The sequence below is a fragment of the Barbatula barbatula genome (assembly GCF_947034865.1).
Source record: "Barbatula barbatula genome assembly, chromosome: 23".
NCBI lineage: Eukaryota > Metazoa > Chordata > Actinopteri > Cypriniformes > Nemacheilidae > Barbatula > Barbatula barbatula.
Genome location: NC_136786.1, coordinates 2586268 through 2607157, shown reverse-complemented (window position 1 = coordinate 2607157; position 20890 = coordinate 2586268). Strand labels below are relative to the sequence as shown.

General features: G+C 41.4%; 2 protein-coding genes across 6 annotated transcripts in view; both read left to right on the top strand.

Moving 5' to 3' along the window:
• The first annotated feature begins 587 nt into the window (after positions 1-587).
• Positions 588-6819, top strand: decr2 (2,4-dienoyl CoA reductase 2, peroxisomal). Of its 3 annotated transcripts, none has more exons than XM_079447646.1 (10): positions 588-971; positions 1204-1328; positions 1470-1538; positions 1721-1772; positions 1856-1991; positions 2479-2603; positions 5132-5225; positions 5686-5790; positions 5873-6061; positions 6447-6819. In XM_079447646.1, the coding sequence occupies exons 2-10, from the start codon at positions 1231-1233 to the stop codon at positions 6479-6481; spliced, it is 903 nt and encodes a 300-aa protein (XP_079303772.1). In that variant the 5' UTR covers positions 588-971; positions 1204-1230; the 3' UTR covers positions 6482-6819. The 3 variants fall into 3 exon arrangements, with proteins under 3 accessions (XP_079303772.1, XP_079303774.1, XP_079303773.1); XM_079447648.1 differs by having other exon boundaries at positions 5873-6113; XM_079447647.1 differs by having other exon boundaries at positions 812-971; positions 1210-1328.
• Positions 6820-7173: 354 nt separating this feature from the next.
• The window catches only part of rab11fip3 (RAB11 family interacting protein 3 (class II)), a gene marked incomplete at its 5' end in the record, with an annotated part of 28719 nt that continues 15002 nt past the window's right edge, over positions 7174-20890 (top strand). For 2 of the 3 annotated variants that reach the window (XM_079447278.1, XM_079447277.1), the window contains one exon: positions 7174-10659. In XM_079447278.1, the coding sequence (XP_079303404.1) occupies positions 8299-10659 (2361 nt within the window). Of the gene's footprint in view, positions 10660-11843; positions 11901-20890 lie in introns of those variants that run through there. The other variant, XM_079447279.1, reaches the window with a different exon arrangement.

Genomic DNA, 20890 nt, shown 5'->3' with positions numbered 1-20890 from the left:
AAATCAGAGGGTATTACAGTGCACTTTTGTTGGATTCCAGCACATATGGGGATTGCAGGGAATGAAACTGCTGATAAGTAAGCAAAGAAAAGGCATTACAGAAAGAGTTGGTGGCTGTCAAGGTACATTTAGGGAGAAGGGAAGCTAAAACAGTAATTAAAAGGGAGTTAATAGGTACATGGCAGGAAAGGGATAATAATAGTAAAGGGAGATGGTTTTATTAAAAAAGGAGGAAAAAGACAATGTTACGGGAGATGTAGAAAGGAAGAATGAATGATTTCCAGGCTTAGATTAGGTCATACAGCAGGTTTAAATTCTACACTTGCAAGAGTAGGGAAGCATGAAAGTTGTATGTGTAAATGTGTTAGAAACAGTGGAACATGTATTGTTTAAATGTAACAGGTATGAAGAAGCGCGAAATAGTCTTCTTAGTCATGTTAAAGATAGACATGTGGTATGGCCATTCTAGGTAAGGGATTGAGTGATTTTCGGATATATAGGGCTCTGTTAAACTTTTTAAAAGTACAGGATTAGAGGATAGAATATAGTGCTTGGAGAATGGGATGCTTCTTTTCATCCTGGAGGTGGGGGAGCCTAGTTTGAAAGATGAAGGAGCTGGAGACACAGCGCCATCTGAAACACGGGCTATGATCCTCTTGGGTGAGGGGGGCATCACTTCTCCAAATAAAGTAACAATAACAGAACAATACCGATTCATCGCCCAAGATATACAGTAGGTGGCGGTAATACTCCAAAGGAGTGATCGGCCATAAAACTGGACGAAGAGGAAGAAATCCAAAAATACGTATTTACCGTAATGCGCAGTATATGCAAGCATAACAAAACAGAGTGAGGGCCAGTAGTGTACCGTCGTCTTTGATGTGGCGGCTGACCGAAGTTCAGCGTGCAGATTGAAAACAGCCCTCGCATAAACTTCACTATTCGCCTGGGTAAACGGATTAACAGGCTAGGTAAAGTAATTCATCCACGCATTTCACGCTTTGTGTAATTTTGTTAAGCGGTAACACATGAATACACAAAACAAAAGGAACATTACGTTCTGAATCACGATAACTTTCAAATTTCAGTCGATGTTGTAGGAGACTGTCGTAAAAGTTGATGTTAAACTATAATTTGTCAGTGTACTGACAGACAGTTTGTTTCTTGTGTGTGTCTACACGGGATTTGGATGTTGTTTTCTAGTAACAGTTCGCTGTTATTAGTTAAGTCATGGCAGAGAAACAGCTGGTTAATAAGTCGCCAGAGGACGTTCAGAGTGATGACGTCTTGAGCACATACACACACATCTACAGTCCCGATCTGCTCAGGTGATAATAAACATCTGTTTTGCTTTTCTGCATTGTAGAAGGATGTCTGTTGAAAAGCTGTAAATGCATGCAATAACATTCTGATAGATGTGATGTACAGAACAAATGTATTCACTCTCAATGTACTGTATGTGTCTGCAGTGGTCAGGTGGCGTTTATTACTGGCGGTGGATCAGGTATTGGTTTCAGAATTGCAGAAGTTCTGATGAGGTAGGTGGTCTGATTTAGCATCATGTTTGTCTGCCGCGTTCATTCCAAGGTTTATCTCAATTGCGTATAATCTCTTATCTTTGAACTTAATCCTACACTTTTATGATCTGAGGCATCAAATTCAGCCTTTCTTCTCTCTCGCTCTGCTTTCTTATTTGAATATTGTCTTACTGTTTTTGCAGACACGGTTGTGACACGGTCATTGCAAGTAGGAACCTGGAGAAACTCTCTGAGGTCCCTTCTAATAGAAATATATTATAACTTTGATGTCATTTATTTGTTTGTTTGGAGCAAACGTTTTTTTGTTTGTGGTTTAGGCAGCAAGGAAGTTATCCAGTGGCACAAACCGACGCTGTTTGCCTATAGCGATGGATGTCCGTCAACCAGAGTCAATTATTACTGCTGTGGAAGAAACCCTGAAAGAGTTTGGACGCATTGACATACTTATTAACAGTACGGTTTATATTAGGGCAGAGTTTCTCAAACTTTTTCTGCCATTCCCCACTTTGGAGGTAGGGAAGGGGTCCGAGCCCCACCTGTCCCACCTGTCCCCGATAGCCAAAAACATAAGGGTAATAAACTTTAGGTCCACTGTCTGTCTTGGTTTTCTCTGCTGGTGCAGATAAATGTAAGGCTTACATTTAAATGTCGTTGTTTTGTTTTGAGTGTATGGTCAATAATAAAGTAATTAATAGAGATAGGCACAAAAATGTCAAAATATCAACCCATTTGTCCCGCCCCACTTGTCATGTTTCTATTCCCCACCAGTGGGGCCCGCCCCACACTTTGAGAAACACTGTATTAGGGTGTACAGCCAGTCCAACCCAATGCCCAAACCTTTAGAAATCATGTCCATACATGAAGTATATTACAAGAGTTATCTGTGTAAGTAAAGACGTCTCACATAGTAATATATGCATGCATTTCCTTTATTTTACAGATGCAGCCGGTAATTTCCTGTGCCCTGCTACGTCACTGTCATTTAACGCTTTTAAAACAGTGATGGAGATTGACACCATGGGAACTTTCAATACGAGTAAAGTGATATATGACAAATGGTTCAAGGTAAGGATGCAAATTTCCATGATCTCAGAGCAGTGAATTATTTTTATGAACGATTTTCTTACCAAAGCATTTCAAATAATGATGTAAAAGCGGTGTTCAGTTATCGGACTTCTGTGCTAGTCACAGTTTGTCTATAACGAACACCATGTTCAAGCATAAGGGTGTCCATCAGTGCACGTGGCACCAGGACACCCTAGGCCGCAGGTCGATGATATGTTTTGGACACTCGGGTTAAGAGAGGGGCGGAGCTGTCAACTGATCACCACCTGGTGGTGAGTTGGATCCGATGGCAGGAGAGGAAGCTGGACAGACTCGGCAGACCCAAACGTACTGTAAGGGTCTGCTGGGAACGCCTGGCCGAGTCTCCTGTCAGAGAGATCTTTAACTCCCACCTCCGGCAGAGCTTCAACCAGATCCCGAGGGAGGCTGGAGACATTGAGTCCGAGTGGACCATGTTCTCCGCCTCCATTGTCGAAGCGGTCACTCGGGGCTGTGGCCGTAAAGTCTCCGGTGCCTGTCGAGGCGGGAATCCCCGAACCCGGTGGTGGACACCGGAAGTAAGGGAAACCGTCAAGCTGAAGGAGTCTTATCGGGCCTGGTTGGCTTGTGGGACTCCTGAGGCAGCTGACAGGTACCGGCAGGCCAAGCGGACTGCTGCCCGGGTGGTTGTGGAGGCAAAAACTCGGGCCTGGGAGGAGTTTGGTGAGGCCATGGAGAAGGACTATCGACTGGCCTCGAAGAGATTCTGGCAAACCATCAGTGCCCTACCAATGCTCCTCAATCTCCTCAATCCCACCGTCACGTCCTCCTTTGAGGAAGCAGAAGCTGAGGGCTAAGAGGTGGACTCGTCCATCACCCAAGCCGAAGTCACTGAGGTAGTCAAGAAACTCCTCAGTGGCAAAGCACCGGGGGTGGATGAGATTCGCCCTGAGTACCTCAAGTCTCTGGATGTTGTGGGGCTGTCTTGGCTGACACGCCTCTGCAGCATCGCGTGGCGGTCGGGGACAGTGCCTCTGGGATGGCAGACCGAGGTGGTGGTCCCTCTTTTTAAGAAGGGGGACCGGAGGGTGTGTTCCAACTACAGGGGGATCACACTTCTCAGCCTTCCCGGGAAAGTCTATGCCAGGGTACTGGAGAGGAGAATACGGCCGATAGTAGAACCTCGGATTCAGGAGGAACAGTGTGGTTTTCGTCCAGGCCGTGGAACGCTGGACCAGCTCTACACCCTCTACAGGGTGCTGGAGGGTTCATGGGAGTTTGCTCAACCAATCCACATGTGTTTTGTGGATTTGGAGAAGGCATTTGACTGTGTCCCTTGTGGCATCCTGTGGAGGGTGCTTCGGGAGTATGGGGTCTGTGGTCCTTTGCTAAGGGCTGTCAGGTCCCTGTACGGCCGAAGCAGGAGCTTGGTTCGCATTCCCTGCAGTAAGTCGGACTTGTTCCCAGTGCATGTCGGACTCCGGCAGGGCTGCCCTTTGTCACCGGTTCTGTTCGTAATTTTTATGGACAGAATTTCTAGGCGCAGCCAGGGGCCGGAGGGTGTCAGGTTTGGGGACGACACGATCTCGTCTCTGCTATTTGCGGATGATGTTGTCGCGTTGGCCCCTTCAAACCAGGACCTTCAGCATGCACTGGGACGGTTTACAGCAGAGTGTGAAGCGGCTGGAATGAAAATCAGTACCTCCAAATCCGAGGCCATGGTCCTCAGTCGGAAAAGGGTGGCTTGCTCTCTTCAGGTTGGTGGAGAGTTCCTTCCTCAAGTGGAGGAGTTTAAGTATCTCGGGGTCTTGTTCACGAGTGAGGGAAGGATGGAACGGGAGATTGACAGATGGATCGGTGCAGCTTCTGCAGTAATGCGGTCGATGTACCGGTCCGTCGTGGTGAAGAAAGAGCTGAGCCTCAAGGCGAAGCTCTCAATTTACCGGTCAATCTACGTTCCTACTCTCACCTATGGTCATGAGCTTTGGGTCATGACTGAAAGGACAAGATCCCGGATACAGGCGGCTGAAATGAGCTTCCTCCGCAGGGTGGCTGGGCGATCCCTTAGAGATAGGGTGAGAAGCTCTGTCACCCGGGAGGAGCTCGGAGTAGAGCCGCTGCTCCTCCACATCGAGAGGGGTCAGCTGAGGTGGCTTGGGCATCTGTTACGGATGCCTACTGGACGCCTTCCCCGGAAGGTGCTCCGGGCCCGTCCGACCTGGAGGAGACCCCGGGGAAGACCTAGGACACGCTAGTGGGACTATGTCTCCCGGCTGGCCTGGGAACGCCTCGGTGTCCCCCCGGAAGAGCTGGAGGAAGTGTCTAGGGTGAGGGATGTCTGGGCATCTCTGCTTAGACTGCTGCCCCCGCGACCCGGCCCCGGATAAGCGGTAGAAAATGGATGGATGGATGGATGTAAAACATGAAAACTCCTTAAGATTCGAGATGATCTAGTTTTCTGGGGGGTCCCAACTTACAATATTAAAAGTGCCTTTCTCAAGGTGAATCAGTTGCTGGGTTATAGTTTGTGTTTATTTTTGTCTTCTTAGGATCATGGTGGCTCAATCGTGAACATTTCTGCCACACTGGGGTACAGAGGTCAGGCCCTCCAAGTGCATGCTGGGTCAGCAAAAGCAGCCAATGTTAAGTGTCTGTTTTGGCAATATGTTCATGCATGGCAGCTTTACAAAGTCACATGACTATTTCAATGTTTAATAATGTTTGCACCAGATGGGAAATTGTGAGCCAAAACCAGTATTCATGGACACACTGTCTCAAATTCGGCTGGGTCAATGTTAGATAGAATATTTAAACAATTAAAAAAAAGTTGATGTGTAGAGAAAGTTATCTTACAGTTCCTCTCAAACTGACTACAAATGTGGTAAGAATTAATTTTCTTCATTTCCACCATCTTGGATCTGCTCAGGTTGTTTTGTCTATTTTATTAGGCTGAAATTTACTTTTTTTATTCAGCCTAAATTAGGAAAATAACATTTTGAGGCTTTTTTGGGTGAAAACCTTTAGTGGCAAACATTTTGGTGCATCCTTAATATATGTCCAAATAATCTTTAATTGACACTGTATGCAAAATATTGTTATACAGATGCCATGACACGTCACTTGGCAGTTGAGTGGGGTCCCAGTGGTGTGCGAGTGAACACCGTGGCACCAGGTCCCATCTCTGGCACAGAAGGATACCGTAGACTGGGTGAGACATATTAAGCTTATAGCCAAATTTCAGTGTCATCATTCCTTTACATGATTCAATTATTTTCATCTCTTTCTTTTAGGTGGTTCTCATGCAGAGACAGCGGGGGTGTTCCACAGCATCCCTTTACAAAGAGCCGGCAATAAGACTGAGATGGCACACACAGTTCTTTTCCTGGCCAGCCGTGCTGCTTCATACGTCACTGGTGCTATACTAGTCGCTGATGGAGGGGCGTGGCTCACATCGGCCAATGAAGTGGAACGACTGCTGGGTATACACTCCTCTCGCTCTGCAAAACTTTGAAAAGACAGCACCACACGCAGGTGTGTGCATGTGTACATGATAAGACAGGCACTTCTAAGTTACACAAGACTAAATTAAATACATTTATTTGAATTTAATTGATGCATAATCTTGAAAAGAGGCTTGAGCGACTTCACTGCAAAAAACACAACAACATTGTAATTGTGCAAGAAATCCATTTTTGTCAGCCAATATTTTTAGGGCAAGATGATTCTGATGATCTGAGGCGTGAAAGGGATTCTTAAAAATCTTTAACAATATTTACTGATATAAATTTCCCTAGTAGTTTTGTTATCGTATTGATATCTGAGTAATATCTCAATAGATCTTCGTATTTCTTCCATGTGTTTTAGGTATTTGGTCAACAGAAAAAAGAAAGGATAAATAGCTCGCCTGCGACAACTGCGTAGTAGCTGACCAGATCAAACATCTGTACATTTCACAAAAAAGCATGAGGACCTTGTGATTAAGTTTAGAATTTATTTCTCCAAGTGATGCTTAACTTTATAGATCATTATATGTTAAGATGGTGACATTTATAAAAATACATTTATATCGCAAGATAAACTTGAACTGAGCCTAATTTTTGCATTTTTATCTTTGCTTTAGTGACCATTTCCTCTATTTGCTTGAAAAACAATTTTTTTTAAATTGTTAGTAGAACATTTTCTGTAGAATGACTCGCTGTATTTTAAACCGTTTTTGAAATAAACCTATTATGCTTTATCATTGTCCAGGCTGTTTTTAACCGTGTAACATCTTTGTTTAGACACAAGGGGGTGCAGTATAACCAAAGTGAGAACATTTTAGCAAATAGAAGATTTCAGTTTTATTCACGAATCGATTGTGTTAACCGCCAGCAGTGCTTCCTTATCAAAACAAATGCGTCATACCGTTACTTCACAGAGGCGGGAATGAATGTGCCATTCAGAAAGTTCCGTTATAAATGTTCCATCGCAACGGAAGATAACCGCGCGAGGAATTATTTCTGACGCGCTGTGGTTTAAAGAGGCAGACTGCGGCTCCCAAGCTACGCATGCGTGTTTCTGACGTCGATTCGTGTGTGTGTGTGTTCACATATGAGTGTATGCGTGAGACAGCAGCGGTTGTGTATTGCTGCTGATGAGAGGAGAGGAAAATAAATATAACCGAAACATCACCCTTCGATTAAAAACAACACCTCACGAGCGCACCTTAAATCACGGACTTCAGATAATAACGGATACATCTGTCTCCGAGGGATCGTAATACAAGTACAAGCGGTCGATTTGTGGGATTATCGGTGGTCTCGAGGTGATTTTATCGTGCTAACAGGCTAATAACAATCGCAGGTGGATGACTCGCGCGACTCGACCTGGATGTTGGCCTGTGTTGCTTTAAAATAAAGATCATTTGAGGAATAAAACGTACAGTCGAATCGAAGTATTCAATTGATTTTGACGGGGAGTCGAAGGCACATCGAGGATCGTGTTATTTTCAAACCGGGAAATCAAATGAAGGTGTCGGATGGGCTAGCTAACCGGCTAGTGGGTTTACCTCTGATGGGCAGTATGCTGATGCTAGTACATACCGTGATTTAACGGTTTATTGCAGTTCCCCTTTATTTGACAGCGATTTAAAACATTGTATTCTTTGGTCTCCGTATGAAACATTGTTTTTATTGTTTTTTGCTTTTTGGATATTTGTAAGCTTTATTTTTTTAGTTAATCTATTTTATTCAATGGGACAGTGTGTTTCACACTGTTACGACCATTAGAGAGGGTCTAAACTTGTGAGTTTAAAACTTAAATGGAATTCAAACATGCAGTGTAACATTTTAATTACACTTAATGCATCCTGTTATATTTTTACAGGTTATATTTTTCTTAAAATGAAAGGAAATTAGACTGTTTGAAGTGAAACAGGAAAATGTGACCAATAGCAGCTTTGCATACAGAAAAAAAATACATTATCAGTCAAAAGGAGCCATGTTATGGGAGTGAAACATTGTCCCGATGTCTGCCAAAGTAAACATTACCATTTGATTATTCACAGACTGGTGGACATTTATGGGTCTGAACAAGTATATTCCTTTCTCTGTGTATGCTGGAAGAGGTCACCACCTGGGGCTGAATTCCGAACATTATTACGTTGTTGGATTTTAACACAAAGTATTGTATTCTCTGGAATATTTACATTCTCTACAGGAGAGACAGAATTCTCTCAATGGAGCAAGTTCTCTCCAGCCCTCAGGGTTGTTCTGAGTGGGAGGTGAGTGGGAAAGGAGAATGGAAATCTGACCAGGTTCCTCTTGGATTCTTCATTATGGATAAAGATAACAGTTCTGTTCAGGATTCCTCTGAGATTTTTCAAGACAACACTATAAACTTAAATAACTTATTTTGGGCTTCTCAATATTCAGGACAGTCATATCCATGGGAAAATAATTTGGAATGTGTCTGCCCTGACTGGGAGACTCCGCCACCTCGTACCCAAGGTGAGGATTATCCGGAAAGTTCAGGCGATGTTGTTGGAGATCTCATCAATTTTAGTTCTACATCCACTCTGTCAAGTCCTGAGACACCTGAAAATCCTTTAGAAGTGAGCATAGATGAGAAAACGTTGTTACAAGAAACCCACCTTGTTCTCGAGGACACACATTTAATAAACTGTGAATTCAGTCATAATTCTTTAGTGGCAAGGACATTTGTAAAAGAGGAAAGTCAGAGCTCTCCTTCACATGGGACTAATCTGATTGTGAAATCTGCAGGTTTGTTGTTGGTTTCTCCCCCTACATGTAAACCCAACTATCTGTCATCCTCCACAATAATTCATGAACCCACCACATCGGTGACATGTGGAGATTCGTCTCTCCTGCTCTGTTATGAGGATGGGGCCCCTCTTCCACTGGACGAGAAAGAGATTCCATCACCCCCTGAAATTGTGGCTGGAGGTCTGTGCTCTGAACAGGAGAATTCTACACCCTCAGCTAGTAACAAAACCCTTGACAATGAGCCTCAGAGCCTGGGGACAACAGAAACTACTGAAGAAACAAAACAGCTAATGTCTGAAGAAGAAATCATCTGCACGAGACCAGAGTCTTGGATGTCATCTGAATCTTATGAAGCAACGTTACATGACTTGCCCACAGCAGGTAACCCTCTTGTAGTCACCTCTATAGATCCTTTAATGGATCTTGGAAGAGTTGAATCCACATCGGCCTTAAACACAACTGAACATTATGCCTTACTTGATCTCTCACCGGAGTCTGACACATGGCCTAAGGACCACAGCCAATCCACATCAACTACTGACGCCGAAGCCTTATTTGAGCTCCCTCGTGGCCAAGACAAAGACTTTTTTGCTGACATTTTTGACATTGGTGCACTAGCCTCCTGTGAAGTTGTGCAATCTTCAAATTCCTGTAAACCTGAGATTGATTTGCAGCCCACAACACAACAGAACCAAGAGTGTAGTGCAAGCTCATCTGACTTTAAATGTGAAATTCAGAATATTACAGATGCAGAAATAGGCAGCCCAGACAGTGTTCCTGAGGTTATGAAGACACAGCGAACAGGCGATCCAACCACAACAGAGGATCCACACAGCGTTAGACAAACAAATATCTTTTCGGATTTGCATCAAAATCAGGAAGAAACTGCTCTTAGAGGCAAGTCAAATTATTTGAAAGTCAATGTCCTAGGTTGCAATGATAATTTACACTTAAATGCATGTATCCTGGACGACCACCAAGAATCAAATATATTGAATCAAGCATGTCAAGAAGAAATCACTGCTCAGAAAAATACAGACAACACACCGGTGGAAAATCTTACACCTGCGGACCAATTCACTTCAAATTTAAGTACAATTGTCAAAGATCCACCTTCAGACGACACAACATCTCACCATGACAATCACAATACCCTATCAAATGCTGAAGAGAAATTTCACAGTGTGACTTTACATGAAGAAGAGATAATGAATTGCAGGACGTCTACTCACAATCAACTCATTCTTCAATGTGCAAGCGATCTGGATTCTCCAGAGTCCACTCCCATTACCTGCGCAGGTGATCAGCTGACTATGATGGGTGGACTTGTGGGGTGGGATCAAGAAGTTCCCAGCAAGTTGAGTAAGGGAGAGGCGGAGCTTCCTTCTCAGTACACTCATCAGGATGATTTCCATCAGGTGACACTATCACAACCAGACCTGCCACAGGAGCAACAAGAAAGCTCTGTGATCCACAGCTCTCCGTCTAGAAATGTCTTTCCCTGTGGAGCCGGTCTGGACGGGGAGGCTTACCTGACCCTAATGGAGAAAACACCTGATACTCACAACATTCCCAAACATGCAGAAATGACTCTGGATCTTTGCAAAGCCTCGGATGCTCTGCACAACAATTCATTTAATGCCCAGAGGGTCACCACGGATTTGATAAACGTGCCTATAGTTTCTGTGACTGCCAGAGGAGATGAAGAACACACGGCTCTTCGGGCAGTTTTCCAGGCTTTGGATCAGGACGGCGATGGATTTGTACATATCGAGGAGTTTATGGAGTTTGCAAAAGCATATGGAGCTGAACAGGTTAGTTTTTGTGTGTTTTTGTGTCAGTTTGTTTTAGATTCTTCTACGTTGTCATTTGGGTCAAGTGACACTTGATCATGGTGTGACACTCTAGAGCTGCTCTTTTATTATTCAAAGCCCACCACTCCCTGTATCTCATTCTCTTTCGTTATTTCTCTCAAAGCTATTTTACAATGAGTTGGAGTTGGAGATGATTGTGACAACCTATAACATATAAGTACTTTTTTACTTTTAAATACCGTATGTTTCATATTCTCAAATTTGTGAATGTTCTAAAACAAATTAGAGTGATCAATTCTCTTTTTTTAATTATTTGAATAGTACCTAAAAACTTGCGTGCGTGTTAATTGTAAACCATTCTGTTTAAGATAGTAATGCAAATTATTGACACTAAATTAAGGGTAAATTCATATTAAAGTGTGGGTGACAACTCGCATCTTTTTGTTGTTTTTTTGTGATGCATGTCAGTAAGTTGTGAAGTAATGTTTATAGGTGAGTAGCAGAAAGAAGATAATTTTTTGACACCCAGCAAAGTCTGTGTACATCATATGTAGTCAAACACTGAATGTACCGATCTCAAAATCCCCCTGTGGCTATTTTGTGGTTCAGATGAGACTATAGACTTGCGTCCCCCTGTTAACTTGTCATCCCCCATGGCACGTGTGATTGTGTGTTTAAGAGAGGATGGATTTGATGCCGGAAGTCTGGTTCTTTTGTTAATGTTAAAACTGCTGATCTGATCAGCTGAAAGGTTAGACTGGCCAGGAGTAAAAGAGAAGTGAACACTTTCCATAATTTCGTTTTCATTTTAGAAATACACATTGGACACCTAAAGATAAATATAACACTTTGCATTTGTTTGCTTGTCTCTCTAGATTGGATTTACGATGTCTCTGACAAGCTTGTGACACTGTTTAACAAGTTTACATTTTAACCAGTGATGTTAAATGCAACGCATCACAGATTTGCAACATTAAGCAAGTTTTAGTGTCCTATTTACAGTAGATTACAGTTTCATGGGTGAAATTGTAACCCATAACCCATTGCAGCCTCGAGGGTCATTCCTTTGTATGCATGTCTGTTGTGATTGGATAAAAATTCAGACGGTAGGATTTGAGGTTTCTGTTGATCATGTGATACAAGTTTACATTGTAAAGGCTTGTTTGGCAGGTTGGGTCACTGAGATGGTTAATGAACGGGAGGCTGATGGGTTGAAGCGATATTCTCTGATGGAGAAACAGGTAGACCGAATCAGAAACTATACAGCAAAGTAAAATATACAGTTTAATTTATGAATTGTTACTTATACTTATGAATTGTTGAATTTAGGGTTGAAATATCAGGGCTGTGAGACTATTGTTTATTTGTGTGATACCTTAAACTTGTTGTAATAGATATTTGTCTTGTCTAAAATAGACTAGTCTAATCTTGTGTGTAATATTTGTAATATATTTAGTACACACTGGAAAGATTGAGTGTGTGTGTTTGAGTATGTGTGTGTCATTTAGTTTGATAATAATTATTATGCCTGTTTATCCGTATTATACGGTGTCTATGGAAATGCTTGACGCAAGATGCAAATTCTCACCCGGAACTTTGGTTTTCCAGGAAGTGTAGGGGTACATCAGGCAACAGAGGAAAACTTGTTAGCTAAAGGTGCTACAGCACTTTTTGGAGTTTAACAATCTCGGAAAGAGTGTGATGTAATGTAAATATATAAAAATAGAGAAATTAATCTCTACTGAAATAGTCTTTTTTGTGTTCATAATGGGATCTCACCCACTTTATTCAACCCCGATGTTGACAAGGACTTCTTTCTACCTTAATAGTCAGATTTCATTAGATTCAGTCAGTCATGTAGGGTTTTTAAAGTGTGAAATAAAGTGGCAGCACTCGTGACTCACTGGTTTTCACGCCTCTATGTAGATGTTTTTTTTACAAAGGTTGAGACAGCTTCTCGCTTGACTCAGAATGTTAATACTTGAATTTAAGCTTTTGAATTAATAAATATTTGGTTGATGTGAAAAAGCTTCAATAAAATATCTGAAATAATCATTGGTGTTTTATACACATTGTTCCACGTAGAAATGGATTGATGTTAAATTAGAATAGAGACAAACTATTTGTGTGTGTGTTCTTGTATACATACATTAATGCACACATTAATACGTACAAACATATGTATATATAGGCCTACTGTATGTATATACACACACATATATTAGGGCTGGGATAGGGATGGGCGATATGGCCTAAAAAATGTATCCCGATAATTTCAGGTATTTATTGCGATAACGATAACAATGACGATATATATATATTTATTATTATTATTATTATAAATTATTTTCTTCTGTAAAATTGCAGATTATGTTATGTTTAAGTTGTGTTCAGTGACTGTGCTGAAAAACACCACACACAAACAATTACACAATAATAATTAAAATCAAATACAAGTTTAAAATGTAAATAAAGTTTCTGTATTTCTTTATACTCACATGGTGCAACAGTGGCAAAAAACTTGCAAACAGCAAAAGTAACAGTCACCAACCATGTCTTGTGTTTCAAATTTACAAGTACAACTGCAAATAAATCCTGATAAAATTACAAACATGTTAAAGTAATCTGATAAAATAAATAAGTTCAGTGAGAGCGACACACTATTTGAATGTAAATTTTATACGTATGTGGGACATGCTACCACCAATTAGGTAGTTATATTTGTAACACTTAAGTCCCATGGAACTAATTGTGAAACAAATTGTTATCAAAAAGTAACAAAGTCTTCAGATAGTTTACAAAATAGTGCAAATACAAGATGATAAATAAAAAATCAAATCAATAAAATAATGTTGACGATGTAGTGAGGTAGGCAGGACGAGAGCTGGGATGCGAGGCCGGTGCGTGATTGATGACGCCAGTCTCGTGTCGGCGAGGAGATTTTTGCTATGGTTTGTGTGTGTGTCGCCAACAGTCGCCCATCTATTTACGTTGCTTTTATTAATTAAAAGTCCTTTTATGTTCGGCGGGTCCCGTCTCCTTCCTTCCTTTTATGGATTGTATTACAAACGTCAATTCGTTCCATCGTTTACTTTGCTCATCATAAGAGACGCAATTAGCAAATGCGCTGGCAATTTTCGTCTGGGTGGGAATTTTATAACCCCTAGGTTCATGTGTAGTTGTTGCATTACGTAGCTTCAAACTTTCTTCGTACTCTGGTTTTTGTTGTAGATGGTGGAACAAATTGGACGGGTTTCCACTCTTTGTAACCACCGTTTTTCTGCAAACCTTGCATATTACGGTAGTTTGCTCCGCATCTGATTTTCTATAACCAAACCAGTTCCAAATTGTAGCGGTAGCTCTTCACTTAACAACTAGCTCCTCCTCAACCTCACGTCCACCTTCCGCTATGCTTGTTTTCACTCCGCACCTGAACAGTGAGTCAGTCGCGCACGAAACTACGTCATCAACTAGACTTATCGTTTATTATCGCGATGAGACAAATTTTTTCCCCCGATGATAATTTTTCTACGGTATATCGCAAACGATAATATATCGCCCATCCCTAGGCTGGGAAAGTTCAAATGTTGTTAACGCATTAATTAATGCGCGATAAAACAGTTGTCTGCGTTACTTAAGGCAGTTTTTTTAAGTTGTTTTTTATTTCAAACGTCCGTTGCTCTCATACCCTTTTCAGGGACACTTGAAATTTGTCTCAAAGCATTAGTTTAGCTTGTTGATGTTTCTACACTGAGTGGAGTTAACCTGTGGCGAATTCAATTGAATACATATGATTTGTAGCGGCACATACCTCTCAATAAAAGGTGCAACAGCTATAAATGCATGAAGTTAAAACCAAAACATGAGGTCAAAAGAACGGCCAGTAGAGCTCTGAGACAGAATTGTGTGAAGACACTGATCTGGGGAAGACTTATGGAAAACTTATCTGCTGTATTGAAGATTCACAGAAGCATGTAGCCACCATTAATCCTTGATGAAAGAGGTTTGGAACCACCAGGGCCCGTATTTATCAAGCGTCTCAAATTGCCATTTTAGTCTTAAGTGCTGAGAATTCATGAAATGCTTTCATACTCAAGTTTGGAAGTAGGAGTACAAGTTATACAATTTCTTAAATAATTGGGAGAGTAAGAATGATTCTTAGCTTTATGACAGCTCGAGAGGTATCTCAAGTGCTTAGTAGTCCCCACTAGGGGCTTGTAATGGTGCTTAGGAGACCGAAACATGTGGTGGACAGAGGAATTGGCCAATGGAACCATAGATTCCACGTTATACACACATAAATTCTGTACTCCCCTGCATATTATTGCGGGTGGGGCAGGAAGTTGATTTTAAAATAACATCTACACATCATTTTTATAGTCTAGTTTATACATGCTACATGGATAATCAGTACTTTTGCGCGTTCTAGTTAAGCTGTATTGCTATGGATCATCATCTTTTTATCCTCTATTGCAAGGGTATTCAATTGAAGTTCCAAGATGTCATGTCTTTATTTTCTTCCGAACAATATGTTTTTCGAGTGGATATTTCAGTCAAAGTTGCTCTTCTATCAGCTTGAATCAGTCGGCCCATTCTCCTCTGACCTCTAGCATCAACAAGGCAGTTTCGCCCACAGGACTGCCACATACTGGATGTTTTTCCCTTTTCACACCATTCTTTGTAAACCCTAGAAATGGTTGTGCGTGAAAATCCCAGTAACTGAGCAGATTGTGAAATACTCAGACCGGCCCGTCTGGCACCAACAACCATGCCACTCTCAAAATTGCACAAATCACCTTTCTTTCCCATTCTGACATTCAGTTTGGAGTTCAGGAGATTGTCTTGACCAGGACCACACCCCTAAATTAATTGAAGCAACTGCCATGTGATTGGTTGATTAGATAATTGCATTAATGAGAAATTGAACAGGTGTTCCTAATAATCCTTTAGGTGAGTGTATTAAGGCTCTGTGGTTTTAGAGGAAGGCCATCTTAATAGTGATAGTTATAATTGAAGTATAAGTGATAATTTGTAAATACAAAAACTACTGACAACATGCAAACAGCAAATATAATGTAACAATTAAAGTGCTATAAAACTATTAAAATCATAAATAGAAAACCGAGTTCCTATTTCCTAACTAGATTAGCCTCTCGATGCCATTGTCACATTTTCACTTTCATACCACAACTACTTCTATCTTTAAATAATTTCTCAATTAAAACGTTGTTCATTACCAAATATGAACCTGCTTGTAAAAACATCATAAAAACTTCATAAAATCATCCTACAGAATATTCTGTGAAAATATAACAATATCTTCAATATTGACGGAATAATCCCAAAATCTTAGTCAAATCATTGCTTGAAATTAATCTTTGATGCTTGTTATAATGATCTGGTTGAAAGGTTGGAGACATATAGCAAACAGTAAACAGACTGACTGATACAAGTGCTTTAAACATAATGCAGTGAATATTACAGTTGTGTGTACCTTTACCTGCTCTGCACTAGTGTTGCTAAAATAAGTACATGTTTGCTGCTCTTCATGTCTTTGACAGTAGAGAGTAGGGTTCAAATTAAGTGCTTGGCGCTAAATAAAGATATTGGAGGATATAGCGGCAAAAGATAAAATACATAAGTGTTCCTCAGAGCTCGTGAGATGTGATTCTCAGTTGTGTAGATGCGGCTCAAATTAAACAACCAAAATAGTCAAAAGTTTTAAAGGGTTTATTAGGCTGTGTCTCGTGGTCCCGGTGGAACGAAACAAAGGTCCAGACGCGGCCCGCCTATTGAGGATGACTGCTCTATTGCAATGGATTTCCATTATTTTTGCACATTCTCCCTATTCTGTATTGTTCTCAATGGTAAGTGAAATTTAACATGCATGACAAGATTCCTGCCAAAAATATCATTGTATTTAAAGCAAAACTGCTAGATTAACGCAAATAAAACCTAATTTCAGCACCGGTTTATAATGGGTAATTAAGAAGTGGTGGAAACATGTTTATCTTTCATTTCCAATGTCTATCTATATCATAATATATTCTCTTGAAAAGTCTTTATTTTCATGTGTTTTGAATTTAAACACCTTTGTGGAATTTCACCATTCAATGTGAATGTTTCGAAGAATATTCTTAAATAAGGAAATCTATTCAGTGATTGGTCCATGGCAGTGTCATAATCCAAAATTCCATTTGCGGCACAACAAAGTGTCGTAAATCATCTCTTAGCCTGAAATGTAAGATTTAGTCCTACACTTAACTTAAATAACGACTGAGCTGCTTTATAACTAACTTTTAAGTGCAGCTTTGAGCCGAGAATTTCTTAAGTCAATTCTTAGCAGTGTTCTTTTGAGTAATTCTCAGAAGCTTGATAAATACGGGCCCAGATCTCTTACTTGAGATGACCTCCAGTCCAAACCGAGCCATCGATGGAGAAGGGTCTTGATTAGAGAAGGGTCTTGGTTAGGTCAGTGACCAAGAAGCTGACGATCACTCTGGTAAAAGGAAAAACATCACCTCAACACTCCACCAATCTGGGCTTTATGGCGGAGTGGCCATACTCAAGCCTTTGCTGAGTGAAGACGCATGAAAACTTGAAATTTGAAAAAACATACCTTTCAACGAATCTTTCAAACTGTCAGAAACGAGATTTCTCTGGTCTGATGAATCTCAGTTTCATGCATCATGTCTGAAGAAAACCAGCCACTGCTCAACCTGCGGTGTTTTTCAGCTGCAAGTACTGCGGGATTTGTCAGTCTAGAAGAAAAGCTCAACGGCACAAAATACCGAGATTACGATGATCCTAAGCACACAGATAAAGCAATGCAAGAGTGGTTAATGGACAACCCCATCTATGTCATTGAACGGCCCAGCTAGTGCTTGGGCTTGAACCCATCTGAACATCTCTGTATAAACCTGACAATGTCTGTCTACTGATGATCTCCATCCAACCTGAAAGAGTTTGAGAGGATCTGAGGAGAAGAATGGCAGAAAATTGCCAAATGCAGATGTGTGATGTGAAACACAGTAATGTACACACAGCACCCCATATTGACAGAAAAACACAGAATTTTTGCAGATTTATTAAAAAAGAAAAACTGAAATATCACATGCTCCTAAGTATTCCGACCCTCTGCTCAGTATTTAGTAGAAGCACCCTTTTGATCTAATACAGCCATGAATATTTTTGGGAAAGATGCAACAAGTTTTTTATACCTGGATCGGGGGATCCTCTGCCATTTCTCCTTGCAGATCCTCTCCAGTTCTGTCAGGTTGGGTGGTAAACATTGGTGGACAGCCATTTTCAGCTCTCCAGAGATGCGCAACTGGGTTAAAGTCAGGGCTCTTGGTGGGCCATTCAAGAACAGTCACAGAGTTGTTGTGAAGCCACTTCTTTGTTATTTTAGCTGTGTGCTTCGGGTCATTGTCTTGTTGGAAGGTGAACCTTCGGCCCAGTCTGAGGTCTTGAGCACTCTGGAGACTTTCGTCCAGGATATCCCTGTACTTGGCCGCATTACTCTTTCCCTCGATTGCAACCAGTTGTCCTGTCCCTGCTGCTGAAAAACACCACCACAGCATGATGCTGCCACCACCATGCTTCACTCTTGGGACTGTATTGGATAGGTGATGAGCAGTGCCTGGTTTTCTCCACACATACTGCTTAAAATTAAGGCCAAAAAGTTCTATCTTGGTCTCATCAGACCAGAGAATCTTATTTCTCACCATCTTGGACTCCTTCAGATGTTTTTTAGGAGAGGTGTTCACTTAGGAGAGGCCAATTGTCAGGTGTAATTGTTTGTGTTTGATGTTTTTCAGCACACCACTGAACACCACTTAAACTAGGGCTGGGCGATATGGCTTAAAAAATAAATCTCCGATTTTTTCACACCAAACCCGATTTTCGATTTTAATCGATTTATTTTTTTCTTTTTAAAAACAAACTACATCTGACAAAGAAATTGCTCAAAACAATTGTATTCTTTATTTTGTTCTGATTTTCCTTTATGCAAATTTCCTCTTGGGGCATAAGTATAACAGGAAACAAGCCTTAAAACATGCTTGTAAACGAGATGGCAGGCGCTGCCATTGTAAACAGGGAAAATGTAGCTTATCAGTTTTCTCAACCTCAAACTTAGTGAAACAACGCACCTTCAAAATAACTTATAATATAAATAAACAATTTAACTAAATTAAACATCTGCATCCATTACTTTACTTACAACATTATTCATTTACGCATTTGCAGCCAGGAAGACAAGCCTGTCTACTACCTCTGGCTTGAGGCATGCCCGGTTACATGTAACTATGCCCCCTCCCACACTGAAAAGCCTCTCTGATGGGGCACTTGTAGCAGGGACAGACAAGTATTTTTTGGCCAGATTACTGAGCCTTGGGAAGTTCGGTTCGTGACGCTTCCACCACTGAAGTGGATCAGTGTCTGGGTCTACCTCAGGGGTCAGTAGGTAGGTTGCCAGCTCTGTCTCTACTTTCATTTCCTCTGATTGGTGAGAAGATGGCTCTGGTACTTTCTTCTTGAAGAAAGCAGCTAAAGTCATTTTCTTATTGGGCGGAGGCTGTGCTTCTCCATTGCACACCTGCACAGCTGGACCAGGCTGCTGTGGTGTACTTTTTTCAGCAGGCAGAGACATCAGCTCAGTGACAGCTCTTTTCTTGACCTGTTCCACCTTTTCTGGGTCAATGTAGGTTGTACGGAACCTGGGGTCCATCAGTGAGGACATATCCAAGAGTTCATTCTTCACAGGGTCACTGTATTTGTCATCAAGGTACCGCATTATGTTTCCTTTTATTTTTTTAGTGAGTTCGGTGTCTTCCTCCTCTGGCTGTAGGAGATTGGTTTTGAACAAATGCAGCACTGGTTTAATGTAGGAGACAGTGACATAAGCCTCCCCGGACAGGGCATCTGTAAATTCTTGGAGTGGTTTGACAGCTTTATTTACAGACTCTAAAACCTCAATATCTTGCCAAGTGGGCACAAGATGACGGCTTTTCTTGTCGGACCCCAGGACACGAACTATGGCCTTCTCCTGTTCAAGAAATCTCTGTATCATTTTTTGACGTGAACCCCATCTCGTCGGGGACTCTGTTACCAGCTGATGAGTGGGTAGACCAAGCTCAGCCTGTACTTCACCCATCTCCCGTCTTTTCTTCCAACTATAGGAAAAGGCAGCAACCGCCTTTTTACAAACTCCAATGGCACGGTCGATTCGGGGGTCCTTCACACCATTCTCTGTACAATAAAGAATGAAAACACAATGAAAATAATTTTTTGTGTCACTATTGGTCAGTGTCAAAACAAGTGTTTTTCACATTTCCATGTTATTATGATAAATCATGCATGTACATTTTTATTGATTTAATTAAATTGCATTAATTTCAACATGCATTAATTGTAAAAATTAATTTGTTCCAATCATATGTAAAAAAACATCACTTGAGTGCATAGCAATTAGACTCCTACCTATAGCATTGTGCAGTTTATGTCCAAAGCATTGGAGGTTAGGCCACTCATTGTCTCTCAGAGCTTTTATTATGTTGGTGCCGCTGTCTGTTGTCATACAGATGAGTCGGTCTTCATCAAGGTTCCAGGAGCTCAGTGCATCTTTTAGACCGTGCGCAATTGTTTCACCTTTATGGTCATCGGGAAAGTAAGCTGTTTGAAGGCAGACGCTTTGCAGAGTCCAGTTGTCAATAAAATGCACCGTCAAACTCATATAGGGCTGCATCGTTCGACTGGACCACAGGTCCGTTGTTGCGGAGTAAAACGACACCCCCTCCAGCTCTCTAGCGATCTTTTCGCGAGTACTGTTGTACAGGCGAGGCAAGGCAACTTCGGCAAAGTATTTGCGGCTTGGTAGCACATACCTGGGGTCGAGAACTTTTAACATGTTTATAAACCCCGGCTTTTCCACAGTGTATATGGGCACCATATCTCTTGCAATATATTTCACGACTGCATCCGTGATTGCTTTCCACCGGGGCAACTTCTTGTCATAGGGGACACAATTCGAAAAACTTTCCAAGACTGTAGTTTGTTTTTTGGCGGGTGTTTTTGAACTGCGGTCTTGTTCGTTTCTTCGAGAGGCACACACCTCCCACTCGGCTGCATGCCTCTGTTTAAGATGCTGAAACAAATTTGTAGTGCTGCTACCTTTGGTAGCAATAGCTTTAAAACACACTTTGCAATGTGGCGTCATTTGTTCTGCGTC